This window comes from Ostrinia furnacalis, unplaced genomic scaffold (assembly GCF_004193835.3).
Source record: "Ostrinia furnacalis isolate ACB-3 unplaced genomic scaffold, ASM419383v2 OfSCF1318, whole genome shotgun sequence".
Taxonomy (NCBI): Eukaryota; Metazoa; Arthropoda; class Insecta; order Lepidoptera; family Crambidae; genus Ostrinia; species Ostrinia furnacalis.
This window is the reverse complement of record NW_021131557.1, coordinates 233,435-260,506: the sequence shown is the minus strand read 5'-3', so window position 1 is coordinate 260,506 and position 27,072 is coordinate 233,435. Positions and strand designations below refer to the sequence as shown.

The 27,072-nt window shown below is 40.8% G+C and overlaps 3 protein-coding genes across 12 annotated transcripts in view; all 3 read left to right on the top strand.

Annotated features, from left to right (window-relative positions):
• LOC114352311 (collagen alpha-1(I) chain) overlaps nucleotides 1-8,956 on the top strand; it is a 39,428-nt gene extending 30,472 nt beyond the window's left edge. For all 8 annotated transcript variants that reach the window (XM_028303859.1, XM_028303864.1, XM_028303863.1 and 5 more), the window contains 5 exons: nucleotides 894-1,052; nucleotides 1,847-1,994; nucleotides 3,240-3,376; nucleotides 6,422-6,553; nucleotides 7,361-8,956. In XM_028303859.1, coding sequence (XP_028159660.1) covers nucleotides 894-1,052; nucleotides 1,847-1,994; nucleotides 3,240-3,376; nucleotides 6,422-6,553; nucleotides 7,361-7,795 — 1,011 coding nt within the window. In that variant the 3' untranslated portion in view covers nucleotides 7,796-8,956. The remainder of the gene's footprint in view (nucleotides 1-893; nucleotides 1,053-1,846; nucleotides 1,995-3,239; nucleotides 3,377-6,421; nucleotides 6,554-7,360) is intronic.
• Nucleotides 8,957-10,169: 1,213 nt separating this feature from the next.
• The window catches only part of Cnot4 (CCR4-NOT transcription complex subunit 4), a 33,630-nt gene continuing 16,727 nt past the window's right edge, over nucleotides 10,170-27,072 (top strand). For 2 of the 3 annotated variants that reach the window (XM_028303867.1, XM_028303869.1), the window contains exons 1-6: nucleotides 10,170-10,425; nucleotides 17,380-17,485; nucleotides 18,043-18,117; nucleotides 20,750-20,863; nucleotides 21,400-21,549; nucleotides 22,300-22,386. In XM_028303867.1, the coding sequence (XP_028159668.1) occupies nucleotides 17,453-17,485; nucleotides 18,043-18,117; nucleotides 20,750-20,863; nucleotides 21,400-21,549; nucleotides 22,300-22,386 (459 nt within the window). In that variant the 5' untranslated portion in view covers nucleotides 10,170-10,425; nucleotides 17,380-17,452. Of the gene's footprint in view, nucleotides 10,426-11,083; nucleotides 11,108-17,379; nucleotides 17,486-18,042; nucleotides 18,118-20,749; nucleotides 20,864-21,399; nucleotides 21,550-22,299; nucleotides 22,387-27,072 lie in introns of those variants that run through there. The other variant, XM_028303868.1, reaches the window with a different exon arrangement.
• On the top strand, nucleotides 23,379-26,891 carry LOC114352313 (uncharacterized). The gene is made up of 2 exons (XM_028303870.1): nucleotides 23,379-23,509; nucleotides 26,278-26,891. The coding sequence occupies exons 1-2, from the start codon at nucleotides 23,477-23,479 to the stop codon at nucleotides 26,839-26,841; spliced, it is 597 nt and encodes a 198-aa protein (XP_028159671.1). The 5' UTR covers nucleotides 23,379-23,476; the 3' UTR covers nucleotides 26,842-26,891.

Sequence of the window (27,072 nt, the reverse complement as noted above, 5' to 3'; positions counted from 1 at the left end):
CGGCATAGACTAGCAGTCACAGGACGCCCGCCGGGAGTCGAACCTGAGCCCGCGCCGTCTATAGACGACTCTATGGCCAGCACGGAGGTAGGCATAGACTAACGGCTGTAGGAAGCCTCGGCATAGACTAACGGCTGTAGGAAGCCTCGGCATAGACTAACAGTTACAGGACGCCCCGGCATAGACTAGCAGTCACAGGACGCCCGCCGGGAGTCGAACCTGAGCCCGCGCCGTCTATAGACGACTCTATGGCCAGCACGGAGGTAGGCATAAACTATAGTTACAGGACGCCCCGACATAGACTAGCAGTCACAGGACGCCTGGTGGGAGTCGAACCTGAGCCCGCGCCGTCTATGAACGACTCTATGGCCAGCACGGAGGTAGGCATAAACTATAGTTACAGGACGCCCCGACATAGACTAGCAGTCACAGGACGCCTGACGGAAGCGCGGAAGTTGAACCTAAGTCCGCGCCGTCTATGGATGGCTCCATGGCCAGCACGGAGGTAGGCATAGACTAGCGGCTAAAAGACGCCCGTGCATAGACTAGCAGTCACAGGACCCCCGGCGGGAATCGAACCTGAGCCCGCTCCTGCGCCGCCACCGTCGCTAACAAAAGCAGAAGTGTTCGAAAAACTTCTGCAAAACTTTTGGAAGTTGTATTTACAAAACTCTTTACTGACTTCCAAAAACGTTTGTCCAAATCTCGACACGTTTTTGGAATCGGCATTAGTTACCCTTGCAGGTTGCTGCCACTCGACCCAGCTACTAGAAATTATTAAAAAAATATTGTCGAATTTATAATGTTGCAGTTTATAACATTACTTATTTAGATGCTAACCATTTGTCTTGCTAGACAAACTGAATCTTACAATGCAACTTGCCTCATTCCAGACGACGTTATCAGGCGGGCCGAACAGCACGAGTTTACCGGGCCCCTTCCCGGGCTCCTGCGGAATGCGGCCCGACAACATGCCCATCAACCCCAACCAGGGCCCCAACGGGCCCATGACGTCAACAGCCTCCTTCGACCCCATCTCGTCTCTCGCGCAGGTTCATATATTATTTACTTAACATCTAAAGAATGCACGCACATTCACGCATACACATTACACATACACTGTAGTCTTTTGTCTAGTAGAATTTTGTCCAATGACCCCAAGCTACCCATCCTTATCGCTCGCGCGATGTTGAGATTATGTTGCTGGTACACTCGCACACTCACTGCGGGCGCCTGTCGCACAGTCGCGACAGCAATGTATTTTAATTGGGGTCATTGGACAAAATTCTACGTGCTCGGCGACCAGACTATACACAATCACACACCTATTTATTGTATTTCTTGTAATTCTGATACGAGTAAGTATTAATATTTAAGTGAAAAGTGAAAGCTGATTGTATGGCACATAGAAGATACTTAGTGACCTGAGGTGGTGGGAGCCTGTCAGGCTCCCACCACAGTATACCTGTATTACAGGTCATCAGGCTCAGCCTGATGACCTGTAATACAGGTATACTAAATACCTAGCATAGGCATTAGACTCACACAAGAATGAACCTCAAACGTATCTTATACATTCACTATGTAACTCTGTTCGATTTTTGTGTGAGTAAAATAAAGATTTATTATTTACTAGCGGCCGCCCGCGACTTCAACCCCCCTTCAAGGGGTGAAGTTTCGTAATATCCTTTCTTAGCGGATGCCTACTACGTCATAACATCTACCTGCATGCCAAATTTCAGCCCGATCCGTCCAGTGGTTTGGGCTGTGCGTTGATAGATCACTATGTCAGTCAGTCACCTTTGAGCTATAAATATTTAGACTTATTATTTATTTACTCGCGCAGATGTCTCAGCAGCTGACGTCAGCAGTGGGAGCGCCGCCGCAGGGCGCCATGCCCAGCGGTGGGCCCATGGGACCCTTCCCGCACCATATGCAGCACCATCACAATATGCATCCGCATCAACATCCGCATATGATGATGAACGAGCTAGGTCAGTTGGTTTTCTTATTCGTTTCAGCCAAATGACGTCCACTGCTGGACAAAGGCCTCCCCAAGGCTTTCCGTAATGAACGGTCCTGCGCTGCCCGCATCCGGGTTCCTCCCGCGACCTTTACCAAATCGTCGGTCCATCTAGTGGGAGTTTTCTTATATTTGAGTACTACCACACCTAACGTTTTTTTGTTTGTGGCAACCAAACTTCTTTATGTATCCTCCATGTTTCTAGTGAGAAATATTGTTACAGTTTTTACAATAGAACATGGGTGTTTTAGTTCTGATGATTTGGCTTAATCGCTTTTTACCACCATGGGAATAGTGGGAATTGTCATATTCTGGTCCACTCTTTACAGGTCTAATATGCGAACATTTGTCATCCCTAGTCGCTAGTATGGTTAGAGTAAACCAAATCTCCCATTTGCGTCTGGTTTATTAGAGAGTCACGTAACTGCAAGAACGTCTCTTTAATAACCATATTTAGCAATTAGGGTTTTTAAAAGCGCATGTAAAACGCCCCATTTGAACCTTACCACTGCTTCAGGACCATATTGTGGGCTATTTTTGGGAAGAAGTCACTATTCTGGAAGGTTTACAGAAGTAGATGATGGTAATGATTGTAATCATAACCTCGTGTTTCCGTCCGACACGTTGCCACATAGACGCTTGTTACAATATTTTCAAAGGATTACAAAAATTGGTGACTATTATCAGGCCTGTTCATCTCCGCGAGTTTACATCGAAAACAAAACACGCACGATGGCCCACCTACAGGATACTATTCGACAAGGCCTCACATACGAGCGAACATTGACTCACGCACGCGTATTATTGTGTATGATGGAAGAAAATAAAGAAAATGGTGTACTAAATACTGTGCAGTATTTAACTGCCTAAATAATAATAAAAACACATAATGTACTTTTTTAAGTTGCCTCAAGACACTGAGAGGTAAATAAGTAGTTAATATATTTCATGATATTTCATGCTAAATCATGTATTTGGCACCTCACGTCACATCATTTTACCGAAGTCAGCCCTATAGCTTCGGCGCAGTGCCGATCACTGACGTTTGTCAACAAAATGGTGCTTGACTCTTGAGACAGGCTAAATTACACCATATTGTTAATGACATTGAGCATACATTTTTTTAAATACATTCGCGAAGTAAAACTTCTGTACATCGTACTTATTATTATTCTGTGCTATAATGATTATAATCGTGTTCTTCTGTGTCTGACAGGCTGCCACATGGACGCGCTGGGCGGCATGGAAGGTGTTTTGGGCGGCGAGTTCGCGCCCGACAGCCTCAGCCCGAAGTTGCACGACGCCTGCATGCCGCGCGCCAAGATGCCGCCCTTCAATGGCGCCAGTGTACAGGTACCTACTAAGGCCGTCCCTACAGGGCCCCGGGGCTCCCAGCCAAATAATGACGTACAATCTACAACTCAGTCCCAGTGGTACAAGTGTACAGGTACCTACTAAGGCCGTCTAATAGGGCCCCGGGGTTCCCATTTAGTTAATTTCAGCCAGCAGTTCACAACTGGATAAAGGCTTTCGCCAAGGATTGACAGCCTCAGCCCTAAGTTACACGAAGCCTGCATGTCGCGCGCCAAGATGGCGCCCTTCAATGGCGCCAGTGTACAGGTACCTACTAAGGCCGTCTTTACGGGGCCCCGAGGCTCCCTGTTCTTTTGAAGTTTACAACTGGATATAGGATTGACAGCTTCAGCCCCAAGTTGCACGACGTCTGCATGCCGCCCTTCAACGGCGCCAGTGTACAGGTACCTACTAAGGCCGTCTAATGGGGCCCCGGGACTCCCTGTTCTTTAGAAGTTTACAACTGGATAAAGGATTGACAGCCTCAGCCCGAAGTTGCACGACGCTTGCATGCCGCGCGCCAAGATGCCGCCCTTCAATGGCGCCAGTGTACAGGTACCTACTAAGGCCGTCCCTACAGGGCAGCGGGGCTCCCTGTTCTTTAGAAGTTTACAACTGGATAAAGGATTGACAGCCTCAGCCCGAAGTTACACGACGCCTGCCTGCCGCGCGCCAAGATGCCGCCCTTCAATGGCGCCAGTGTACAGGTACCTACTAAGGCCGCCCCTACAGGGCCACGGGGCTCCCAGTCAAATAATGACGTACAATCCACAACTCAGTCTCAATTGTGCCAGTGTACAGGTACCAACTAAGGCCGTCTAATAGGGCCCCGGGGTTCCCAGTTAGTTAATTTCAGCCAGCAGTTCACAACTGGATAAAGGCTTCCACCAAGGATTGATAGCGTTAGCCCGAAGTTGCACGACGCCTGCATGCCGCGCGCCAAGATGCCGCCCTTCAACGGCGCCAGTGTACAGGTACCTACTAAGGCCGTCTAATGGGGCCCCGGGGCTCCTTGTACAGTCGCGGAATGAAAAGGTTCGTCACCTTAGTGTCGGTTTTCGCTTGCACTAGGTACTGTAAGAGTCAAACCTGCCAACATAACAGTGCAAGAAACAGTGCTGCTAACATTGAAATAAATATGATGTTTGCTTACGAATAAGGTTTTGCTTGTTTATTTTTCTATCCCATTAGTGCAATGCAATGATGACATTGACCAATTGACAATAGTTTTTTTTATTTTATAAGTAATAATAATGGCAGGTTGAACCAACAAGAAGGTTTTAGTTTATGAATCATAATAATCTTCTTGACAAGATAAATCGTCAAACAAATTTGATCTGAATAATTTTGAACTTTACCGACGAACAGTTAAAGATTATTTTCTCTAACTCGAGATTATTCTGTAACATAGTTTCAAAAGGTAATATGTGTTCGCGATTCGTTGAAGGAATCAATTTGAAAACTGACGAACCTTTTCATTCCGTGACTGTACATTCGTTTCAGTCAGTAATTCACAACTTGATAAAGGCTTCCACCAAGGATCGATAGCCTCAGCTCCAAGCTGCACGACGCCTGCATGCCGCGCGCCAAGATGCCGCCCTTCAACGGCACCAGTGTACAGGTACCTACTAAGACCGTCCCTACGGGGCCCTGGGGCTCCCTGTTCTTTTAAAGTTTACAACTGGATAAAGGATTGACAGCCTCAGCCCGAAGTTACACGACGCCTGTATGCCGCGCGCCAAGATGCCGCCCTTCAATGGCGCCAGTGTACAGGTACCTACTAAGGCCGTCTAATAGGGCCCCGGGATCTTTATTAGTTTGTTTCAGCCAGCAGTTCACAACTTACACCAAGGATTTTCACAACGACTGGTTCTGCGCTGCCCGCATCCAGTTACAAGGCTGTCTTTACGGGCCCCCCGGGCTCTTTTTCGTTCGTTTCAACTAGCTGTTCACAACTTACACCAAGGATTTCACAATGACCAGTCCTGTTATGCCCGCATCCAGGAACTTCCCGCGACCTTCACCAGATCGTCTCGGGATTGGAAGCCCAGGACTTCGTAAAAAAGAAAAGGGAAGCAAAATTGTACAAATTTCCAGCAACTGAGACTTTTTGAAAGTAGAAGGGGGTGTCAGTGTCAGGTGAAAGCTAGAGCGCGCCCAACACGATCCTAGTACCTGCCGACGCGTTCATGTACAATCACGGAATGAAAAGGTTCGTCAGTTTTCAAATTGATTCCTTCAACGAATCGCGAGCACATATTATTACCTTTTGAAACTATGTTACAGAATAATCTCGAGTTAGAGAAAATAATCTTTAACTGTTTGTCAGTAAAGTTCAAAATTATTCAGATCAAAGTTGTTTGACGATTTATCTTGTCAAGAAGATTATGATTGATAAACTAAAACCTTCTTGTTGGTTCAACCTGCCATTATTATTTCTTTTAAATAAAAAATTGACAATTGGTCAATGTCATCATTGCATTGCACTGATGGGATAGAAAAATAAACAAGCAAAACCTTATTCGTTAGCAAACGTCATATTTATTTAAATGTTAGCAGCACTGTTTCTTGCACTGTTATGTTGGCAGGTTTGACTCTTACATTACCTAGTGCAAGCGAAAACCGACACTAAGGTGACGAACCTTTTCATTCCGCGACTGTACCTTTTTTAAAACTTACTTGTTTCATCTTGTGAAACTTTAAATTTTGCATACATGTTTATTTATTATTATCGTAATAGTAACGAACCGTGTATGGTGTCAGGTGAAAGCGAGCGCGCCCAACACGATCCCAGTACCTGCCGACGCGTTCCTATACCTTTTACTTGTTTCATCTTGTGAAACTTTTTTGCATACATGTTTATTTATTATTATCGTAATAGTAACGAACCGTGTGTGGTGTCAGGTGAAAGCGAGCGCGCCCAACACGATCCCAGTACCTGCCGACGCGTTCCTGTACCGTTTACTTATTTCATCTTGTAAAACTTTTTTGCATACATGTTTATTTATTATTATCGTAATAGTAACAAACTGTGTGTGGTGTCAGGTGAAAGCGAGCGCGCCGAACACGATCCAGTACCTGCCGACGCGGCCGGCGGCGCCGTGCCACGCGCGCGCGCCGCCCAGCCTCGACTTCCTTCAACGCGTCACCAGCCCCATGCAGGTCGACGCCTCCAAGGTACAGCCACACACCACTCTCTAAAGTCCGGTCGCCGAGCAGACACAATTTCGTCCAATGATCCCAAGCTACCCAGTCTTGTCACTCGCGCGTAATGAGGGCTATCGTTTTTATACTTAACAGTTGGCACCCCTGGCGATTGACAGGACCTTACTCTACAGTGGCGCCATCTTGATGAGTGCAAATGCGATAGTCCTCCTACCACTTTAGCACTCACAAGTTGGCGCCACTGTCTTCGCTACTAGCAAGTGACAGGACCTTACTCTACAGTGGCGCAAACTGGTGAGCGCTAAAACGATAGCCCTCATTATATTGATGTCGCGACTGTGAGACGGGCGGCCGCGGTTAGTGTGCGAGCGCGACAGCAATATAATTACGCGCGAGTGGGTAGCTTGGGGTCATTGGACGAAATTCTATGTGTTCGATGGCCGGACTTTACACTACCAAATTTCCGCCCTACACCTATGCATTAGGTTGCGTTTCCACCAGAGATGCACTGCCTCGGAAGCGATGAAGAAGATGAATGAAGCGATTCTATTGGTTTTTTACAAATACATACTCGCTACGCATTAAGCATCCTTGCACACTGGTCTCTCTCACATGCCACTTGCCACTTGGGCAACATTTAAACACCAAATTTTTTTGTGAAATGTATTTTAATCATTGAAATAAAATAGTTGTGTATACTACCGCTATAATAAACCAAATTATGTATTAACAAAAATAATAACTGGTGGAGCTTTTATATGAATTTAAAACAATAGGTATTTATTTCAGTATGATATTAACGTGTGATCTTTTCTTTAGGGCGGCGTGCAATACTTCGGCGGCGGCATGGGCGGGCCGGGGGGCCCGGGCGCGCGCGGCATGGACATGGAGGGGGCCATGCGGGGGCCCATGCGGCCGCCCGCGCCCGGCCTGCTGCGCATGCCGCACTACCCCGCCGGCTTCAACTCGCCCCCCAAAATGGACCCCTTCGGACCCCCCGGGCCCATGTGCGGCCCGACCTTCCGCGGCGTCAAGGGCCCCATGGGCCCGGGCCCGCAGGTGCGCATGGGCGCCGGCCAGCCGCTGCCGCCGTCCATGGGCGGGCCCGGCGCCGGCTTCAAGGGCCAGGGCTTCGCGGTGCCGTCCACCGCCGACCCCAACTACGCGGCGCAGTTCCACAACTTCCAACAACAGTTATACGCCACAAACTCGCGCGCTGCGCCGCCTCACGCCTATCCCTACCCGCCCAAGTGATGGCCGCCCGCCGTCGCCGCGCCCGCGCGCCCGGTGCGACTGTACAATTTGTACAAAAATATTCTAAACGTGTTGACTCGTACTCTACACGATTTAAAAGTACAGTTTTTTAGTTATTTTCTCGCTCACGGCGGCAAACTTAGTTTTAGACGATTTTTTACACGGACATGCCGGAATTTCAGTGTATCGGTTCCTTTTACTTAGCTACTTTATGTACGATTCCTATGCACGCAGATATCTAGTCAATTTTGAAATTAACGGAGCCCGATCCCGTGTTATATGTAAACCTCGACGATTGAATCCGCCGTTCGGTCACTTTTATATGCAGAAGTACACGACGTTGTAGATGTCCATTTTTTAGTTGTAGCTTAATTGAAACTGTTTAGTTGAATTGGTTTAATGTAATTTTTGGCTGACGGCCAGTATGACTCCTGAACTAGTGCCGGTCTGTTGTTGACTACATTCGTTTTGATCTGATAGCAATGTTTTTTCTGTCTTCCAGTACCTTTATAGGCTCTTAAAATAATGCAATACGATTGTTGAGAGTATGATGTGTGTACTCCTCTGATGCGCTTCGAAACTTACCAGACTGTAAGTTCGCGTAGTCTATACTTTAAAATAATGAAAAAGTACTTAAAATCTGATGCCATATTATTTGCCACATGAATTTAATTTCGTGATATTTTTACTATCTTAATTTATTGTTGTCTACGAAATCTGTATGAACAATGCGAATATTTTCCAAACGCAACACAATGTTATCGTTTCGTCGTAGGACTTAGGGCATTTTAATATGCTAGGCTAGTAGTCGCACATTGTGGATGTCACAGTGGCCTTCGATTTGTAATGCCTTGTTTGGAAAGCAATGAACCCCTCGGGACGCGGCGTCCCGGCAGCCGGGCCCGGGCCCCGCGGCTCCGGTGGGCGCGGGGCCCACGGGCTCCGGCGGGGGCCCCGGGGACCGGGCCCCGTCGGCCCGAGTCCGCCCCCGCCGACATGAAGCGAGTGGCAGTTTCGTGAATAACAGCACAAAGTCCAGAATAAAAACACCCGCTAGCGATTAGATAGACTTAATTTAAATGTAATTATAATATAAGGTAAAGAATGGTTCTTGTTTTAGAATAAGCGAAGAGCAATGATATAAAATAGTTTGTGTAATATTGATAAGAAATGAAATTAAGATGCAAACTATTGGTTGTGATTCTGACACAATTTGTTAAGTTGTTCGTAGATTTGTCACACAGAGAATTGTGGAAACTTACTGACTCACGATAAGGCCCTTTTTATTTTTAATTATTTTGTTTTTGGATATTTTTACTTGTCGTTCTCGTTTGTACATCGCTAACAATAATTGTACAGAGTACTTTTGGACTTAATTTAAGGCAATAAATGTATTTATTTTATAACTCGTGATGTAAGAATTTATTCTTAATTATTATAAAAAAAATATATGATATGCTTGTACATAATGTTTTATTTCTTTATTTTACCTAGACGACATGATGGATACATGAATAACATTAGGTATGGTACATCATCTCATCCATGCTTTCACTATGCATGCCAGATGCTAGGGCAAATTATCAGACGGAATGTAGCACAGCTATTCTAAGCAAATCGAGACTGTTGTATAGTGTGTTGTAGAGGAGGAGAGTACGTATTTAAACCAACAAGCAATCGCTGATCCACCAAGAACTATTTTATATCAGTAATTAAAAATACAATAGTACTTGATGAAGGCTTATGAAGGAGAACACTTTTCGCCACATTTGTTAGCAAGTCTACAAGATAATAGAAAGACTGGTGGTGAAGACCAAAAAAAGGCTATCTCCTAAAAAACCTAAGGAGCCTGTAGTACAAAATTTTGTACCATTTTTGTTTTTTTTAGTTTAGATTGTTAAAAAACCTAATGAGTAGTACAAACGACAGCCCATCAAGCTAAACACTGGCATCGTATTTCGAAGTCATAGGTGTTTTATTTAGTTTACAACAAAAAATTCTGTGTTGGTACATATTTGGTTCACGGTCAGTTTGTAAAAAGCAATCTTAGAGAGTGCTGCCATCTAGAAGTGATAAAGCAAACTATTTCGTGCTAACATCGCCACCTGTTGACGGTGATTTGTACTAATTAACGCCATCTAGCGAAATTGCTAAGTAACACCATCTCAGCAAAGCAGCCATAGACAATTGGGTCTCTAATCATACTTCAAAAAAACCTAAATTCTTGGATTAGATTTTTATTTTATTGTAAAATTATTTGGAAAATCATAACATATTTTTATTGTAATTATTGAAATAAACACAAAAATTAAATAAAAGAGAAAGCGGCTTCTTGACGAAAGTGGAAAATTACTCATTCAGTATTCGAAATTAAAAAGTATGAAGATTTGTCTATGGAAACACAGAACGGAATCTTGTAAAAGATTAGGCCATTTCATAAAACAAATGTATAGTAACTCGCAGAAAATATCTTCGGGACAGTTGTATTTATTTCAGCTTTGCATTTTATTTTAAATTGAATCGTGAGCCGTATTGTAGGTCCACTGGAAAGGATTCATCTTCGACTCTCGCGGAAGGGTTAGCAGTCTCGATTCTGCAATAGAAAAGATTTGCATTAGAGGAGACGTAAGGTAAACATCGATTTTAATTTTTTCTCCTAAAATGGGATCAGGTGATGAAACTAAAGTTTAGATGTTTCTGTACATAATAGGTTGTGTCTTGAGTGTTTATAGTGTATTTTTAGTGCATCCTTGTACGAAATGAAAGTTTGACTTTTGCCACATATTCTTTTGAATGGCAGCTGACGGACGTAGGTACATCTAGTTACGGATAGTACGTACGATAGATGCAACGTAAACTGTTTTCTATAGATTTATTGATGTTATTTTGGTTGTTGTGACGTTGATGAAGTGGTTATGATAGCTTTTACACACCCATTCAGGTGGAAGAACAAATTGTTTTTCCCTGCCTAAAATGTCAAACTGTGAACTTGTCAAAAGTAGGGTTGACTCATTGTTGCAAGTGTAATAGCGCCCAAACTATTCTATAATTATTTCTATTTACCTGAAAGACTGGAATAGTGCCTTGAGACAATACCTAACATATTGTGATCATGTTTTCTAGCTTATTGTAAAATTCTTACATGAATCTATAATAGTGAATGTGTAATAGTAACAAAGACACCAATTGCTTTGTTTTGTAGTGATTAATGTAGAGAAATAATATTGCCAAGATAGCATTATTTGTTATTATAATCTACTCACATTCCCAGTATCTTGCATTATCTTGTTCCCAAAACAATTAAGAATTTAGGTATATATTGGTTTTATAATGTATTCTGAATTTTACACATACTGATAAGCTTCTGTGTATTTTTGAAATTATTCAAATGACCGGTGTGATTGTTCTGTGAAGTATTTTGTAGAAATTCATTCAACTTTAGACAATTTGCATAAGAATGAGTTGTATTAGAATCTTTAATGTAGTAACTTTCATATTGTTTTCTAATTATATTTTCTGTTCACAGGTTCATTTAATGTACTGCTTTTGAACATTTAATCAATGCATGTTAGATATAGGTACTAATTTAATCTAAAATAATTAATGTTGGCAGTTTGGCACACTGTTATAGTGATACTTACAATCCATCATTTTAAATGCATAAAATCCAGAGTAAGTTTGATTATTCGTGAACACATAATTAACTTTTAAAATGATGGGGATGAAAAATAAAATAGGTTTACAAACAACAGCTTCACAGAATCTATCATTGAAAATCTACGGCATTACAAGTCTTGCTCATGATTTGAGGTGAAAATCTATTGTAATTCCTAGAGAGCATACTGAGCAAGGATTTGCATGCTTTTAATATAAAACTATCATAATTTTATTTATCTTATGAGTGAGAATAGTAAAAATAGGCCTTGCAAACAATATCAGTAAAAACTGTGTAGATGCTGTTACTTGACACCAATTTATTTAGTTATGTGTTATTGAGATAGCTCTTTAGGTTCATAGAGATGTAAAAGTTTTTCTGAAATAGTCCTGATAACATAATATAATGTCAGAAGCTTAATGCAGATTTTAATAGTATAATTAGTGAGATATGTATTAATTTGCATATTTCACTAACAAAAGTAGTTATCAGCTGTCAATTTTGTATAATGAACGTAGCGGCTTCACCTGCGTGAAATTTAGTTTGTCACAGATCGTCATAAATTATAGCCTATATGTTATTCTGTGATATAAAAAAATAATACTGTAAAGTTTCATTAAAATCCGTTCAGTAGTTTTTGCGTATAAGAGTAACAAACATGTTGACATCCAGACATCCATACAAACTTTCGCATTTACAATATTAGTAGGATAACTTGCAGATTAGGCGAGAAGGAATAGCATTCTCAGAGCTAAATCTATTCGACCATTAAACATTTCATTTGTACATAAACAATGGTTCAAGTTTCTCACATTAGTCAGCTGAAATCTAAAGCAATTAATTAACATTTTTAAGACAACCAACAACAAATGTGTGACAAAACAGAACTACACTTGCGAACAAAAGTAATATTAAATACATTAAATTGATACCATAGATACATAAATAGTCGTTCACTTGTAAAGATTGCTCAGAACAAAACAACGGGGTGATTCTGTACTTTTGCTTGTTCAGGCATAGGAAGTTACAATTATTATTTCATTTTCATTTAAAATATAAAGAACAAGACTATTGCATAAAGCTATATTTTAATCCCTAAATTGAAGATAATGGCAATTTACATTATTGTGAATCACTATGATGGACTACATCCAGTGGTAGCAAATTCTAAGATGATCTCATAAAAAGTTACAATGTAAGTTAAGTCATAAAAAGATTTTTTATTACTCTTGACTTATAGTATTTTTTATAGTCAAAAGACTTCCAGTCCGGTAGCTGATAAGGTAACATCACAACTCTCATAGGTCAAATGCTATAAGTGTTTTGTCTACAGGTGTCATCAATTGTTTAACACCTGGATACCTAGCTTCTGTTAGATAATCCCAACTTATATCCCAACTAATATTATAAATGCGAAAGTAACTCTGTCTGTCTGTCTGTCTGTTACGCTTTCCCGCTTAAACCTCGCAACCGATTTTGATGAAATTTGGCATAGAGATAGTTTGAGTCCCGGGAAAGAACATAGGATAGTTTTTATCCCGGTTTTTGAAACAGGGACGCGCGCGATAAAGTTTTTCTGTGACAGACAAAATTCCACGCGGGCGAAGCCGCGGGCGGAAAGCTAGTAATAAATAATCTTGAGCTTCATTTATGTTGACTCTTAATATTGTTTTACTAGTGCCACTAATAGTCTTTGTACAAATTACAATTATGTATTTGCCATAATCACATAGGTATTTGTTTGTTGGTGTTGATACCTAAAGAGTTAATGCTTAGCTATTTTTATATCATGCAAATTACATTTTATTTTATTCAACGTCGCGTCGCCGTCGTCGGCAGTGGCCAATTGATTTTCCGTTCCTTTAGTATGAACGTTGAAGTATGTTATTGTCACTTATCGCGATTTAATTCAAAAGTTCACATTTATCACTTTTCGCCTTATCATTTGACAATTCGATACGTAATGCTATCACCAAAATAAAAATAAAAAGCGGTTTTATTTGGTATCCTCAGTACATAATCGGTGCGTGGAAATAAACATATTTTTTCTCTTTTCTTTATTTACTTATTCAAATTAGAGAAAAGAAATAGCACATTACAAATATTACAATACACCTGCTATTTTTTATCGTACAATGAACTTTTTTTTATTGTTTCCTACATATTTCAGTTATTTTTAAGAATTTCTACCAACACAAATTACTTATAGCCATTTGTAAGTGTTTTGCATGATTATTCTTTATTTTATTAATTAAATTATTTTATAAAGTAGATGAAGACTAACTTAGAATAATTTTAAATTGATTTCAATGTTTAATTTTTCCTAATATTCAAAGTAATCCAAAGTAAATAAGATTTTATCAGCCTAACATGCACAATTTCTAATTTTACAAATTCAAAATAAATATTTATTTGCACAATTTTAAAATTTTAATATGTTTTTAAATATTAATGTAAAACATGAATTTTAATTGTTTTTTTATTCTCATATTAGTAATTTGTGATAGGTCATGGTTATTTAGATGCCTTATAAAACTGGTTGTTTGAGTTTGTTTTGATATAAAAACTTATTGACACATGTGTATCTTAAAAACAACAATATCTCACTTTCTTTATCAACTCCTTTGCTTTCTTTTAATTTTTATTTATTCGATTAGTCTCACATAGGTACGTCTAGTGAACATTTAAATTCTATATGAGGAATTTGAGGTCTAAAATTCAATGTACTACCTACTAACTGTGGATACTGGATACATAATGTGCACATTAAGCTTCTTACATTATAATATGTAGTAATGTTAAGTTGTAATAATTAACCTGCCAGTGAACTCGTCCCCCTTTTTACTGAGACTATGCTGACCTCTGCAAGCCTTTCTAATGGTTGCATAATGCTCATCTTCGAATGGCGACTGTAGCTCCAAACAACATACACAAAGATTGTTACTTTTATCATAATCATAAAGCTCTTTTTTGAGTGACCTTGATCATCAAAAACATGATCCTCCTTTTCGCAGTCAGGTAAAGGCCCTCGAATGAACCAATCGTACTTGAACGTCAGCGCTATTTCCTAAATCTACAAGAGAAAATAGAATATTGTTTATTTGATAATCTGTAATTAATTGGGATGTAGACAGCAAACAATCCAATTAATTAACCGTATGTATAAAATAAACATTACTTAGATCTATTTAGATAGTAATTAAATGTTTTTACAAGTTTGAAATTAAAGTAATCAGGTCAATATGTATTAGAGATGAATGAGCTTAAAAATATGTTACAGTAAGTTTTTTATCCATAAAAGTATCCAAAAACTTAACGACTGAGTAGTTTCAGGCTGACCCAGTCGCGCTGGTTCGATTCCAATTGGAAACGGTATAGCGAAAAGAGTCATGAATATTTCAGTATTTAAGTTGTCAGACTGATGACTTACTGTGACCCATTTTTACTATTGTCTACTTTTGGTAACTGACTAAATAGTAATTAGGATAATTTAGACACGCAATTACGGAAACACATTCGCACATGACTTGTCTTTATTATTTTACTAGCTTTCCGCCCGCGGCTTCGCCCGCGTGGAATTTTGTCTGTCACAGAAAAACTTTATCGCGCGCGTCCCTGTTTCAAAAACCGGGATAAAAACTATCCTATGTTCTTTCCCGGGACTCAAACTATCTCTATGCCTTTCATCAAAATCGGTTGCGAGGTTTAAGCGGGAAAGCGTAACAGACAGACAGACAGACAGACAGACAGAGTTACTTTCGCATTTATAATATTAGNTCTCTATGCCTTTCATCAAAATCGGTTGCGAGGTTTAAGCGGGAAAGCGTAACAGACAGACAGACAGACAGCAGACAGAGTTACTTTCGCATTTATAATATTAGTTGGGATTAGTTGGGATTACCCGACTACGCCAGAAGGAGGGTTATGTTTTTTAATCATAACTTTTTCCCACGGCTTCGTCCGCGTTAAATTCAGTATAAATTGTAGCCGTTAAGTTCCAATAATATTTTAAAGTTTTATCAAACTCCGTTCAGTAGTTTTTCCGTGAGGAAGTAGCACGCATATGTACATCCTCACAAATATTTGTATTTACAACTAGCTGACCCGGCGAACTTTGTTCCGCATTAATGGCAATAAATAAGCAGACTTTTTTTAATTTCGAACGGGATAAAAAGTATCCTATGTCCTTCTCCTGGCTCTAAACTACCTCCCTGACAATTTTCAGCTAAATCGGTTCAGCCGTTCTTGAGTTATAAGCGAAGTAACTAACACGACTTTCTTTTATATATATAAACTAGCTGACCCGGCGAACTTTGTTCCGCCTTAATGGCAATAAATAAGCAGACTTTTTTTTTAATTTCGAACGGGATAAATAGTATCCTATGTCCTTCTCCTGGCTCTAAACTACCTCCCTGACAATTTTCAGCTAAATCGGTTCAGCCGTTCTTGAGTTATAAATGGAGTAACTAACACGACTTTCTTTTATATATATAGATACTAGCTGACCCGGCGAACTTTGTTCCGCCTTAATGGCAATAAATAACGGGATAAAAAGTATCCTATGTCCTTCTCCTGGCTCTAAACTACCTCCCTGACAATTTGTCAGCTAAATCGGTTCAGCCGTTCTTGAGTTATAAGCGAAGTAACTAACACGACTTTCTTTTATATAATAGATTAGTGGGATTGTTATTTGTTATTTCTTCTGAACATAATGCGAGTACTTAAGTAGATAGGTACTTTTACTAGAGGGTATCAAATAGTCAACTATCAATGTTGTATTTAATTGTTATGTAAATTTCCGATTATAACTATTAATTTTACTGATTGATTGGTTTTGTTTTTATTAAATTAATCACACTTTTACAACTTTTCTCTTGTTATCGTATATTATAATTGTTCCTATGGACTTCGAACTGTAGCAATTTTTAATTATACATTGTGTTGCAATTCACGAAGGCGAGTGAGCTTTACATGTGTGGTGGCTCGCTACTGTTCGGTTTTGATAGACATTACACTATCGTTATGTGCATGTACACGTACACACACAATAAGCTCACTGGCCTTCGTGAATTGCTAAAACTATAACCACGCGGATTGTTGGATTCTCGAGCTGTAAGGCCTAAGTTTGATTCTTTGATGTGTCACATCAGTTGGTGGTGAAATCAGACGTAATACTAATTCCCAGTGAGCATGATTCATTATTTCTTATCATTTGTCTGTAAAGATGCTTCTTCTAAGGAAACCATAACCGTTTGTGTTATTGTTTTGAGTAGGTATTTTATACATAAATGCTCATCAAGCGTAACGCAAATAATAGCGAGTTTTATAGGTGTAGCTGTCTAAATACGCCTATAAATATTTTTTTTGTTAGGAATAGTACTTATTACAGCTGCATAAATTTGTTTAGCATCCTGTGCAGTTGTCTTTATTTATATTTTATTTATTTAATAGGACAACCAACAAGACATACACTAGAATAGAAGACAATAATAAATTAACAGCGTATTTAAACTTAATCTAAGTGCTCCCTTAATTATAGGTTGCCACGGCATGCAATTGTGGACTTACGCCCGTTTTCACCATCAATCCTTAATTTTGAAGTGGCCCCTATGTCAACAAAATTCCTGTTATTTTTCAACATAGGGGTCACTTAAAAATTGGGGATTGATAGTGAAAACGGACATCATACATTTAAACAGTGTTTACACTGAAAGAAAAGAGTTTTTCTTCAGCGAGTATTATTTCGCTGGATTAACATTTCGCCAGCAACCCGATGCGAAGCTGTTTAGGGCTAATGTGTTTTTAAAGCAATGTATTTTACAGGATTGGTTTACATTGTCTTTTTAGTTCCTGTTTCTGTCTAAACTTTTGAACTAAATGAAAATAAATTATTTCTTTGTAATAAACGTACAACTTGTATTGTCCACAGGAGCGGATAGGGGGCGCTAGTTGTCTGGTTCACTGTTGGCTGGGAAACACTGAACCCTTGACTCAGGAATAGGATGTCAGTGCTGAATCAGAGTGGAGAAGAGCAGGTAAATCAAATCAAATCAAGTCTTTATTTGCACAATTAAATCACATGCAATAATAATTAAGGCACACATCATCAGTAGGCCTAGAATACGCGCCGGGGTAGATTTTATCGCCATTTTATCGATTTTACGCGATAAGCCTATACATTTATCGTCTAAAGTCGCCCGCACGTAATTATGTTGCTGTCGCGCTCGCACACTCACTGCGGGCGCGCGTCGCACAGTCGCGACAGCAATATAATTACGCGCGAGCGATAAGGATGGGTAGCTTGGGGTCATTGGACGGGATTCTACGTGCTCACGGACCAGGCTTTAGTAACAGTGAGCAAGTGAGTGTCAGGGAGTTAAATCCTCTCTATGGGAGGTTTCACAAGCCTCAGTTGAGAAGTGAGCAAGTGCAAGCTAAATTGACTAAGCCAATCTTTTAATTTTTCATGTCTTTTTAACTACACCGACAAAGCTCTTGGCTTGCATCTCACCTGATGGAAAGTGATAGTTTAAGTTTTTCATCTTCATGCAAATTTTCAGTTTTATAACAGTCAATCTATGCGTTGTTTCAGGTGGAATGTCCCCTGTGTATGGAACCGCTCGAGGTGGACGATCTCCACTTCTACCCGTGCACATGTGGATACCAAGTGAGTAGAGCACACAAAACATGATCGGTCCGAGGTTCGATGCCTGGACGGGTCAAATTGCCTTCACCAGATCACGTCAAGCAACAGTTGAAGGCAACACTCTTTATTATATGGATTTCAAGTGGTGAAAGAATCGATTCAGGAGCTCCAGAGATTACTTCCTATAAACAAACTCACAAATTACAAAGGGGGTGAAAATGCCCCCAATATTTTTATTGTTAGGGTTCTTTTTATATTGGCGTTGACTGTCAGTTAACTATACATTTTTATTGCAAAGTAGCGCCTATAACAACGATATAAGATGCCCCAGTTTTTTAGGGTTGATGTGCCTTGTCATTACATGTCAAAACCTACTGTGAATATCACAAAGTGTGCAAACCACAATCCTCAATTCCTGAAAAGGGTAACTGAGTTTTAATGGACTTGATATCAATTATTCAGTCAGTTGATACGAGAGTCTGACGTCATATCTCGTATTAACATACGAAAAATATCGTTCACATAAAAAGTATGCAAATTCATCGGTGAATGAATGCAGGGATTGCAAAAAAGAAACTGCTTTGAATGTTGCTGTATCTTAGCATAAAATTCATAGATGAAAATCGTGTACTGTCATGCTTTTAACTAAGGGGATATGCCTGCTATAGTTCTAGGGGTTAGCTCAGTCAATGCTTGAGGTATGGGAGTGGCGCGGGAGGTTGTTTTTAAGACATCTACCGTCAGCGAGACGTCAGATATGCTTCAGATTTGTATGCTCTGTCACGTCATAAATGTCAGTGTCACCCCTCCCGTGCTCCCATATAGTTCCAAAATACTGAACTGTCCTATGCATGACATTGACAGTGGGGCGCCACCGTCAATACCGGATCGCTGGTTCCGATTTTTGCCATGTTGGAAACCAAATAGTTGAACGATGGTAGCGCCCCCCTGTCATTGAGTTTGGTGGGACAGTTCAGCTTGGGTCATCTATACTAGGCATGGAAATGATTGCTATTTTTCATTCATTTTCATTCTATGAAATGATGATTTTTTTTCATATGATTTCACATGCGAAATTTCACAGGCAATGACTTTTATTCGAAGTGTTTTAATGTAGCTCTTTCATATAATGTGCTACTTTTAATGAAGTATGAATTATGATGAAGGATTGCTAATTAGCTAAAATATGAAATGTAACAATATCTGTTTCATTTATGTCGCACAACAAAAAACAAACAGTTTCACAGCACATTAATAACCGCGCGACTAATGAAAATCATTCATTTCATCTGCCTGCTATCTAATGAAATCACACGAATCATGACAAGGAAATCTAAACCTTACACCTTTGAGTTTAAAGTTCATATTTAAAATGACCAGTTTCGTCCGTCATCACATCTCTTGTCCTTTTCTAACACGCACATGATCAAATCATTCCTTCTTACTCGCTCGGTCGCTTCGCAGAGCTGCGCTCACGAACTTCGCTCGAATGAATGAATGAAATTCATGTGATTAGTGATTTCGTTGACTGTGAAATTATAGCAGTCTATGTGAAGTAATATAGCAAGTGTGATTAATGAAATTCATTTCATATGATTTTTCACCTGCTATTCATGAAATGTTCCATGCCTAATCTATACCTCAGGATCTATGTGACATTGGCGGAACAGTGGCAAAAAAGCACAAGTTCATCGCCATCAACAAAAGAAAAAGAAGAACACTGAGTTAAGTGCTACAGCGCTAGGCCTGTGGGTATCTTTTTTTCCTCGTTAAAATAATAATTTTAATAAGGAACAATACATAAGAGCTAAATAAAGATTTGTCTTTGTCTTTCTTGTTATATTATGATGAGTCACATTTTCAAATGTTGAACTTACAGTCTCTTTGTTCATTGGTTTTCAAATTTCAAAGGCGTACATTTCCAAATTTTACCCATTTCTTAAAACGGGGTTTTAAACGTGTAAAATGTAATTCTTACCGACTTGATCACTTATTTTCACTCACTTATGTCTTTTCTTATTTATTGTTCCCTCCGCTGCAACTATTGTGTAGCCGAGAGCTATCATCGAACTTAATAAAGTAATAAGGCACAGATTCAAAGTGAATTGCAGCTTCTCTTGATAGTTCCTTTGTTGGGCTGTTAACGAATGCAATGCACTAGCTGTGCTCGCGACTTACGCTTGAAAATAGTTTGAATAATATTTCCCGTTTAAACATTTTTTTTTGCTGCTCCGCCCCTATTGGCTGTAGGGTGATGTTATATAGCATAAAGCCTTCCTCGATAAATGGGCTATCCAACACGATTTTTTTTTTTAAATTAGACCAGTAGTTTTTTTTTACGTACGACTTAGTATGCGTGTATGCGTGGACTCCGTGTCTTAGTGAGCACCTATGTTCTAAAAGGAACACCATGCAAAATTTAAGACAAAATTCAAGCACTTGTAGTTTCTGAGATTTCGTGATGAGTGAGTGAATTAGTCAGTGACCTTTCACTTTTATAGATGTAGATTAGTATAACTTTGCCGTGTCATTCTAAGTATAATCTTGCAGATATGCCATTTCGCATAAAAATTGTAGACAAAACTACCTGCCTAGGGGAACATTGGGAAAATATCCCGTTTTCCCCATGGAATTTCAAAGTATAATCTTGCAGATATGCCGTTTCTGTTGGAACCGCATACGGGAGGGCGAGAACGGCCTGTGTCCCGCGTGTCGGAAGGCGTATCCGGAGAACCCTGCAGACTTCACCCCGCTCAGTCAAGAGCAGGTAAGTGCACTATTATAACTTCACTCGATGGCCCGACGATCTAGTGAAGGTCACGGGAAGCACCTGGATACGGCCAGTTTGGTTGTTGTGGAAATCCTTGGCCTAGAAAAAGATGCCTTTGTCTTGAAGCTATTGACGTCATTTGGCTGAAACAAACCCAAATGACAGCCACTGCTGGATAAAAATTAAAAACCTCTCAAGGATTTTAACAACGACCGGTCCTGCGCTGCCCTCATCCAGCTGCTTTCCGCAATCTTCAGTAGATCGAGTAGTAGACCTGCATTCAAATACGTTTTCCGGTCTGTGATCGCCACTAGATTTTTTTTTCTACTCTAACAGCTTTTAGTTATATGAGCTATGTCCCACGCTTACTGCCACTTAAGTTTGGCCATTCTGCGGGCTATATCGTTACTCTTATCTTCTAATTTCTAATTCAACCACGTAAGAAAAGGACTGTTCTAGTGTACGAGCAATTTACACATGAATTTTGGTAATTTTAAATCTTATATTGATTGTTTGTCTATGGCGATTGTCAGGTGGCAGCCATAAAGACGGAGAAGAAGGCACGCGAGCAGAAGCGGCGGAACAAGACGCTGGAGTCGCGGCGAGCGCTCGCGAACGTTCGCGTCGTGCAGAACAACCTCGTGTTCGTCGTGGGGCTGCCGGTGCGGCTCGCCGACCCCGAGGTGAGATGATACAATCAAAATGGCGGTCAAACTTGCGAAGGGGGACATTGGGAACGTGATAACTCAATGTCCCCTTTTAAATTTTGAAGGGGAATCAGGATTATTGATCGCCCAATAAGACTAAAAGCCACTCTATAAGTACAAATGATGAATAAAACTAGTAAGGGGACGTTAGGAACGCGATAACCCAATGTCCCCTTGTAATTTTGAAAGGAAATCAGAGATATTGAGCGCCCTATAAGACCAAACGCACTCTATAAGTACACATGGTAAAAAAACTAGTAAAGGGACGTTAGAAACGTGATAACACAATGTCCCCTTTGGAATTTCGAAGGGGAATCAAGGTTATTGAGCGCCCCATAAGATAAAAAGCAAATCAAATCAAATAATCATTTATTGTGTTAGTTATAGGTAATACAATAACACAGATCTTAAATGTTTACATACAACCGTCCAATGACTGTCGGCCGTTTGGTGTAGTGGTTCAGAACGGACTACTATGCCGAGAGGTCCCGGGTTCGATTCCCGGCCGGACAGAAATTGAAATGATGAATTTTAATTTCTGTAAGAGGACATTAAGAAAATATGTATAACCCATTTTCCCCTTGGTATTTCGAAGAGAAGTTAGAGATATTGAGACCCCAATAAGATAAAAATCAATCCTAAGCTTCTAATATTATTCAGTGAGGACTTTGTTTCCTCTAATTTCTCAACATGATTAAATCGTAATCAAAATATTTTTATTTTCAGATCCTCAAACGTCAGGAGTACTTTGGCAAATATGGCAAAATTCACAAAGTAGTTATAAACCAAAGTACCGCGTATGCGGGGTCACAGGTAAGATTAATATTTTCTCCTTGTTTTGTTCAAAATAGTATGGGACTAATTAGTTTATTCCTAAATTGAAACTATCTGTTATAATATTAAGCTACTAAGCGGGTACTTTGTTATTTTTATTTTTATGTAATAGCGGTAGTTTCACTATTGTTTCCAACGGCTGTTGCGCCAGTCGAATACACGAACTTAAACGTAGCGGTTGTTGCTTATTTTAAATTCCCTATTCCGATATACCGACGATATAACATTTGGCGAACGAGATTAAAAGTTAACGCGTGCAAATTAATTATGGCGAAAGTTACGGTCGGCATTTTAACTTCATTTAGCCACGAAGTTCAAGAGTGGTCGGTGTATAAGGCTCGTTTAGAACAATGGTTTCTCGCAAATGACATTGGTGCGGAGATAGACAAAGCCGGTAGTAAACGTCGAGCCATTTTACTAAGCAACGTGTCAGAATCCACCTACAAGCTTGTACGTGACCTAGCTTTACCTAAGGAAGTGGGAGTTTTGAGCTACGAAGAAGTTGTGTCGCTGCTAGATGGACATTTCAAAGCAAAAAAGTGCACATTCGCTGAACGATGGAAGTTTCACAGCGCCATTCAACATACGGGTGAAAGTCTGGCGGAATGGGCGGCGCGCGTTCGAAGCTTAGCATCGCATTGTGGTTTTAAGGCTGAACATTTGGATGAGCAGCTTCGTGACCGGTTCACTCTGGGCCTGGAGCCTGGACCAGAGAGAGACACATTGTTCACCAAAGACTTGGCTGAGCTGACGCTGTCCAGCGCCCTGGACATAGCTGAGGGGGTGCGGTGTGCTCGAGCGAGCTCTCACGAGGCGGCGCAGCGACAGGCGCCGGCGCTGCAAGTGATGAAGGTGGCGATGGCGCGCGGCGCGGCGGCAGCGCGCGGGCCCGGCGGCCGCGGCGCATCGCCGGCGCGTGCGCCCACGGCGGCGGCTGGTGAGCGGTGCAGCGTGTGCGGCTACGTCGGTCATAGGGCGGAAACGTGTCGGTTTGCTCGTTATAAGTGCAGGAAGTGCGGTGTTCAAGGCCATCTCAAACGAATGTGTAAAACATTAGCGGGGCAGCATTATGTTGAGTGCCGTGAGGATGTCGATGACGATGGTAAGCGATTATGTTGTAATATTCGCACTCTTCGTGGAGAACCTCTGCGGGAATCGGTCGTGGTCAATGGTTTTAGCCTGTTGTTTGAAATAGATACGGGATCACCGGTTACCGTAATTTCTGAGCAGATGTATAAACGTTATTTTTCAAACGTTAGCCTGGAACCGAGTGACGTCATTTTACACAGCTACAACGGAGATCGATTGAACATTATGGGAGTAATTAAATTATTATTTACTTATAATGATAAAAGTAACGATATTGTGGTATATGTTGTGCACAATGGGGGACCTCCGTTGTTGGGCAGAGATTTTTTTTCACGCTTCAATTTACAAATATGTGCTATAAATAATTGCAGTAACTTTGTTGAAGATATAACCTCTAAATACCCGAAATTATTTTCTGAAAGATTAGGTTGTTTTAAAAATGTTGAAGTAGATTTGCCTCTTAAGCCCGATTCGAAACCGATTTTTTTTAAGGCACGCCCTTTGCCATTTTCTATTCGTGCAAACGTTGAAAAGGAGTTAGAGCGATTAGTAGACTTAGGCATTTTAGTGCCGGTGAAATATTCCGACTATGCGAGTCCTATTGTTCCAGTCTTAAAGCGTGATGGCTCAATACGTCTCTGTGCAGATTATTCGGTAACAATAAATAAGCAATTACTTGTTGACAAATATCCATTACCAAAATATGATGAACTTTTTACAAAACTGCACGGTGGAAAATTGTTTAGCAAACTAGACCTTTCACAAGCATATAATCAACTGGTTTTAAATGAAGCCTCACAAATGCTCACCTGCATAAATACGCACAAAGGGCTCTTTAAATTCACTAGATTAGTCTTTGGTCTCGCAAGCGCACCCGCTATTTTCCAAAGAACCTTAGAAACCGTGCTCGCAGGGCTAGAAGGAACACTTGTATTTATGGATGACCTCTGTATCTGTGCTGAAAACAGGACCCAAATGATGTCAAGGTTAGCTGAAGTGTTCCGTAGACTAGAGGAGGCAGGGTTTGTTTTGAACAAGGAAAAATGCAAATTTTTTCAAGAATCTGTTTCATATCTGGGGTTTGTAATAGATCGCAATGGTATTCACAAATCGCCAGAGAAGGTAAAATCGATTTTGCAATCAAAAGTGCCGACTGATACGACAGAGCTAAAATCGTTTTTAGGTATGGTAAATTATTATAGAAACTTTGTAAAAAACGCTTCTGCTATCTTGTCACCCTTGCATAAGTTATTACAGAAAAATGTACCATGGGTATGGACTACGGAGCATGAGGAAGCTGTAACAAACATTAAACGTCAGTTAGCATCTGACAACACTTTAACTCATTTTAACCCTGAGGCTGAGTTAGTACTCACTGTAGACGCGTCGCCATACGGTCTTGGGGCGGTCTTATCACAAATTGAGGAAGGTATTGAAAAGCCAATTTCTTATATGTCCCGTTCTCTTAATGCAGCCGAAAAACGGTATAGCCAAATTCAAAAAGAGGCAACAGCTATCATATTTGGCGTGAAGAAGTTTCATCAATATTTGTACGGCCGAGATAAACCATTTCTATTGAAAACAGACCATAAGCCTCTCATATCAATATTTAACCCAGACAAAGGGATCCCCGAAATATCAGCAAATAGATTACAACGTTATGCGATTTTTCTGTCTGCGTACAAATATAAAATAGAATATGTTAATAGTGTTCATAATTGCGCCGACTTCTTAAGTAGGTCTGTGAGCGAAGTCAGCCCGCCGTCCGCTCGGGAGCACCCGACTGCGGGGGATGAGTCATCGCTCGACAGGTCCGCGTATGTACGATTTGTTTATGAGGGCGAACGGTTTCTGTCTCTCTCCGACGTGCAGGAGGCTACGAAGCGAGATAACATAATATCAGCGGTTTTGCACTACGTATTGAATGGGTGGCCAAATAAAATTGATGATAAGTACAAATCATTCTTTAGCCACAGGTTGGAATTATCTGTTGAAAATGACTGTCTAATGAGAGGGCATAAATTAGTTATACCGGATAGCTTACAAGTTAAGGTTTTAAACGAATTACACAAAGGTCATTTGGGAATAACAAAAATGAAGGAAGAAGCCCGCCATAGGTTTTGGTGGCCGGGCATGTCCGCGGCGGTGGAGCGGCGCGCCGGCGCATGCGGCACGTGCGCGGCGCAGCGGCCGGCGCCCGCGCGCGCCCCGCTCACGCCCTGGCCCTACCCGGCTCAGCCATGGCAGCGGGTTCACTTAGATTTTCTCGGCCCAATTAACGGAAAAACCTTTTTAATCATTGTGGATGCGTATTCAAAGTGGGTAGAATGTTTTGATGTGTCTACCGGGTTTAGTTCCCGCATAGTAATTGAAAAGCTGTGTGAAGTGATGGCACGATTTGGTTTATTTCATACTATTTGTTCAGATAATGGAAGCTCGTTCTTTTCGACCGAGTTTAAACAATTTTGCTCTCGCAACAGCATCACTCACTTAACGTCACCGATATATAACCCAGCTAGTAACGGTCAGGCTGAGAGCTATGTGAAGATAATCAAAAAGGCTATAAAGTCAATATTAATGTCAGGTTCAAATTTGCGAGATTTAAACATTAAGTTACAAGAATTCCTTTTAACATATAGAAATTCTATTCATACTACGACCAACCGGTCTCCCGCAGAGATATTATTCGGCCACAAATTAAGATGTCGGTTAGATCTTCTTAAACCTCCCGCGTCATCTCCATCAGACACTGCACTCAACAAATGCGTCCAATCTAAACAGTGCTTACAGAGTGACAATTATCGGGGCAACCGGGAAGTAGACTTTAACCAGGGCGATTTAGTGCTAGTTAGACTTTATAATCAACAAAGACAATCATGGACCCGTGGTGTAGTAGTCAAGAAAATCGGCAATTCTTTGTACTTAGTACAACTCAGCTGCAATGATCAGATTGTTAAAAGACATGTAAACCAACTGTTAAAGTATAAGGGGGGAGAAGATGGATGTTGCGAACAAAAACCGGCGACAACAGATACCGTCCCCGCCTTCATACTGCCAGTGGAGCAGAGTGCGGAGCAACCTCCTAGTACGGAGGAGTCAACACCTACTGCTGAGTCTTCAGGGACCTCGAACGCTCAACCGGCAACTAATATCTCCCCCGAAGATCAATCTGAGAGCAATCCAGAGGACTGGTTTGATTGCGGCAATGAAATTGGACAAACTGTTGATGTCACACCAGCGACGCCCCCCGAGTCTGTGTGTGAACCTCAAACCACACCTCAGAGGGAAGTCTCCACACGTTCGAGACGGCCTAGGCGCGTTGTAGACTACAAGAAGTTTTTTTGAATAAAGGTGGAGGGATGTTATAATATTAAGCTACTAAGCGGGTACTTTGTTATTTTTATTTTTATGTAATAGCGGTAGTTTCACTATTGTTTCCAACGGCTGTTGCGCCAGTCGAATACACGAACTTAAACGTAGCGGTTGTTGCTTATTTTAAATTCCCTATTCCGATATACCGACGATATAACACTATCGCAAATGAATTAGGCGATTATCAGACTGCGCCGCGGTCCG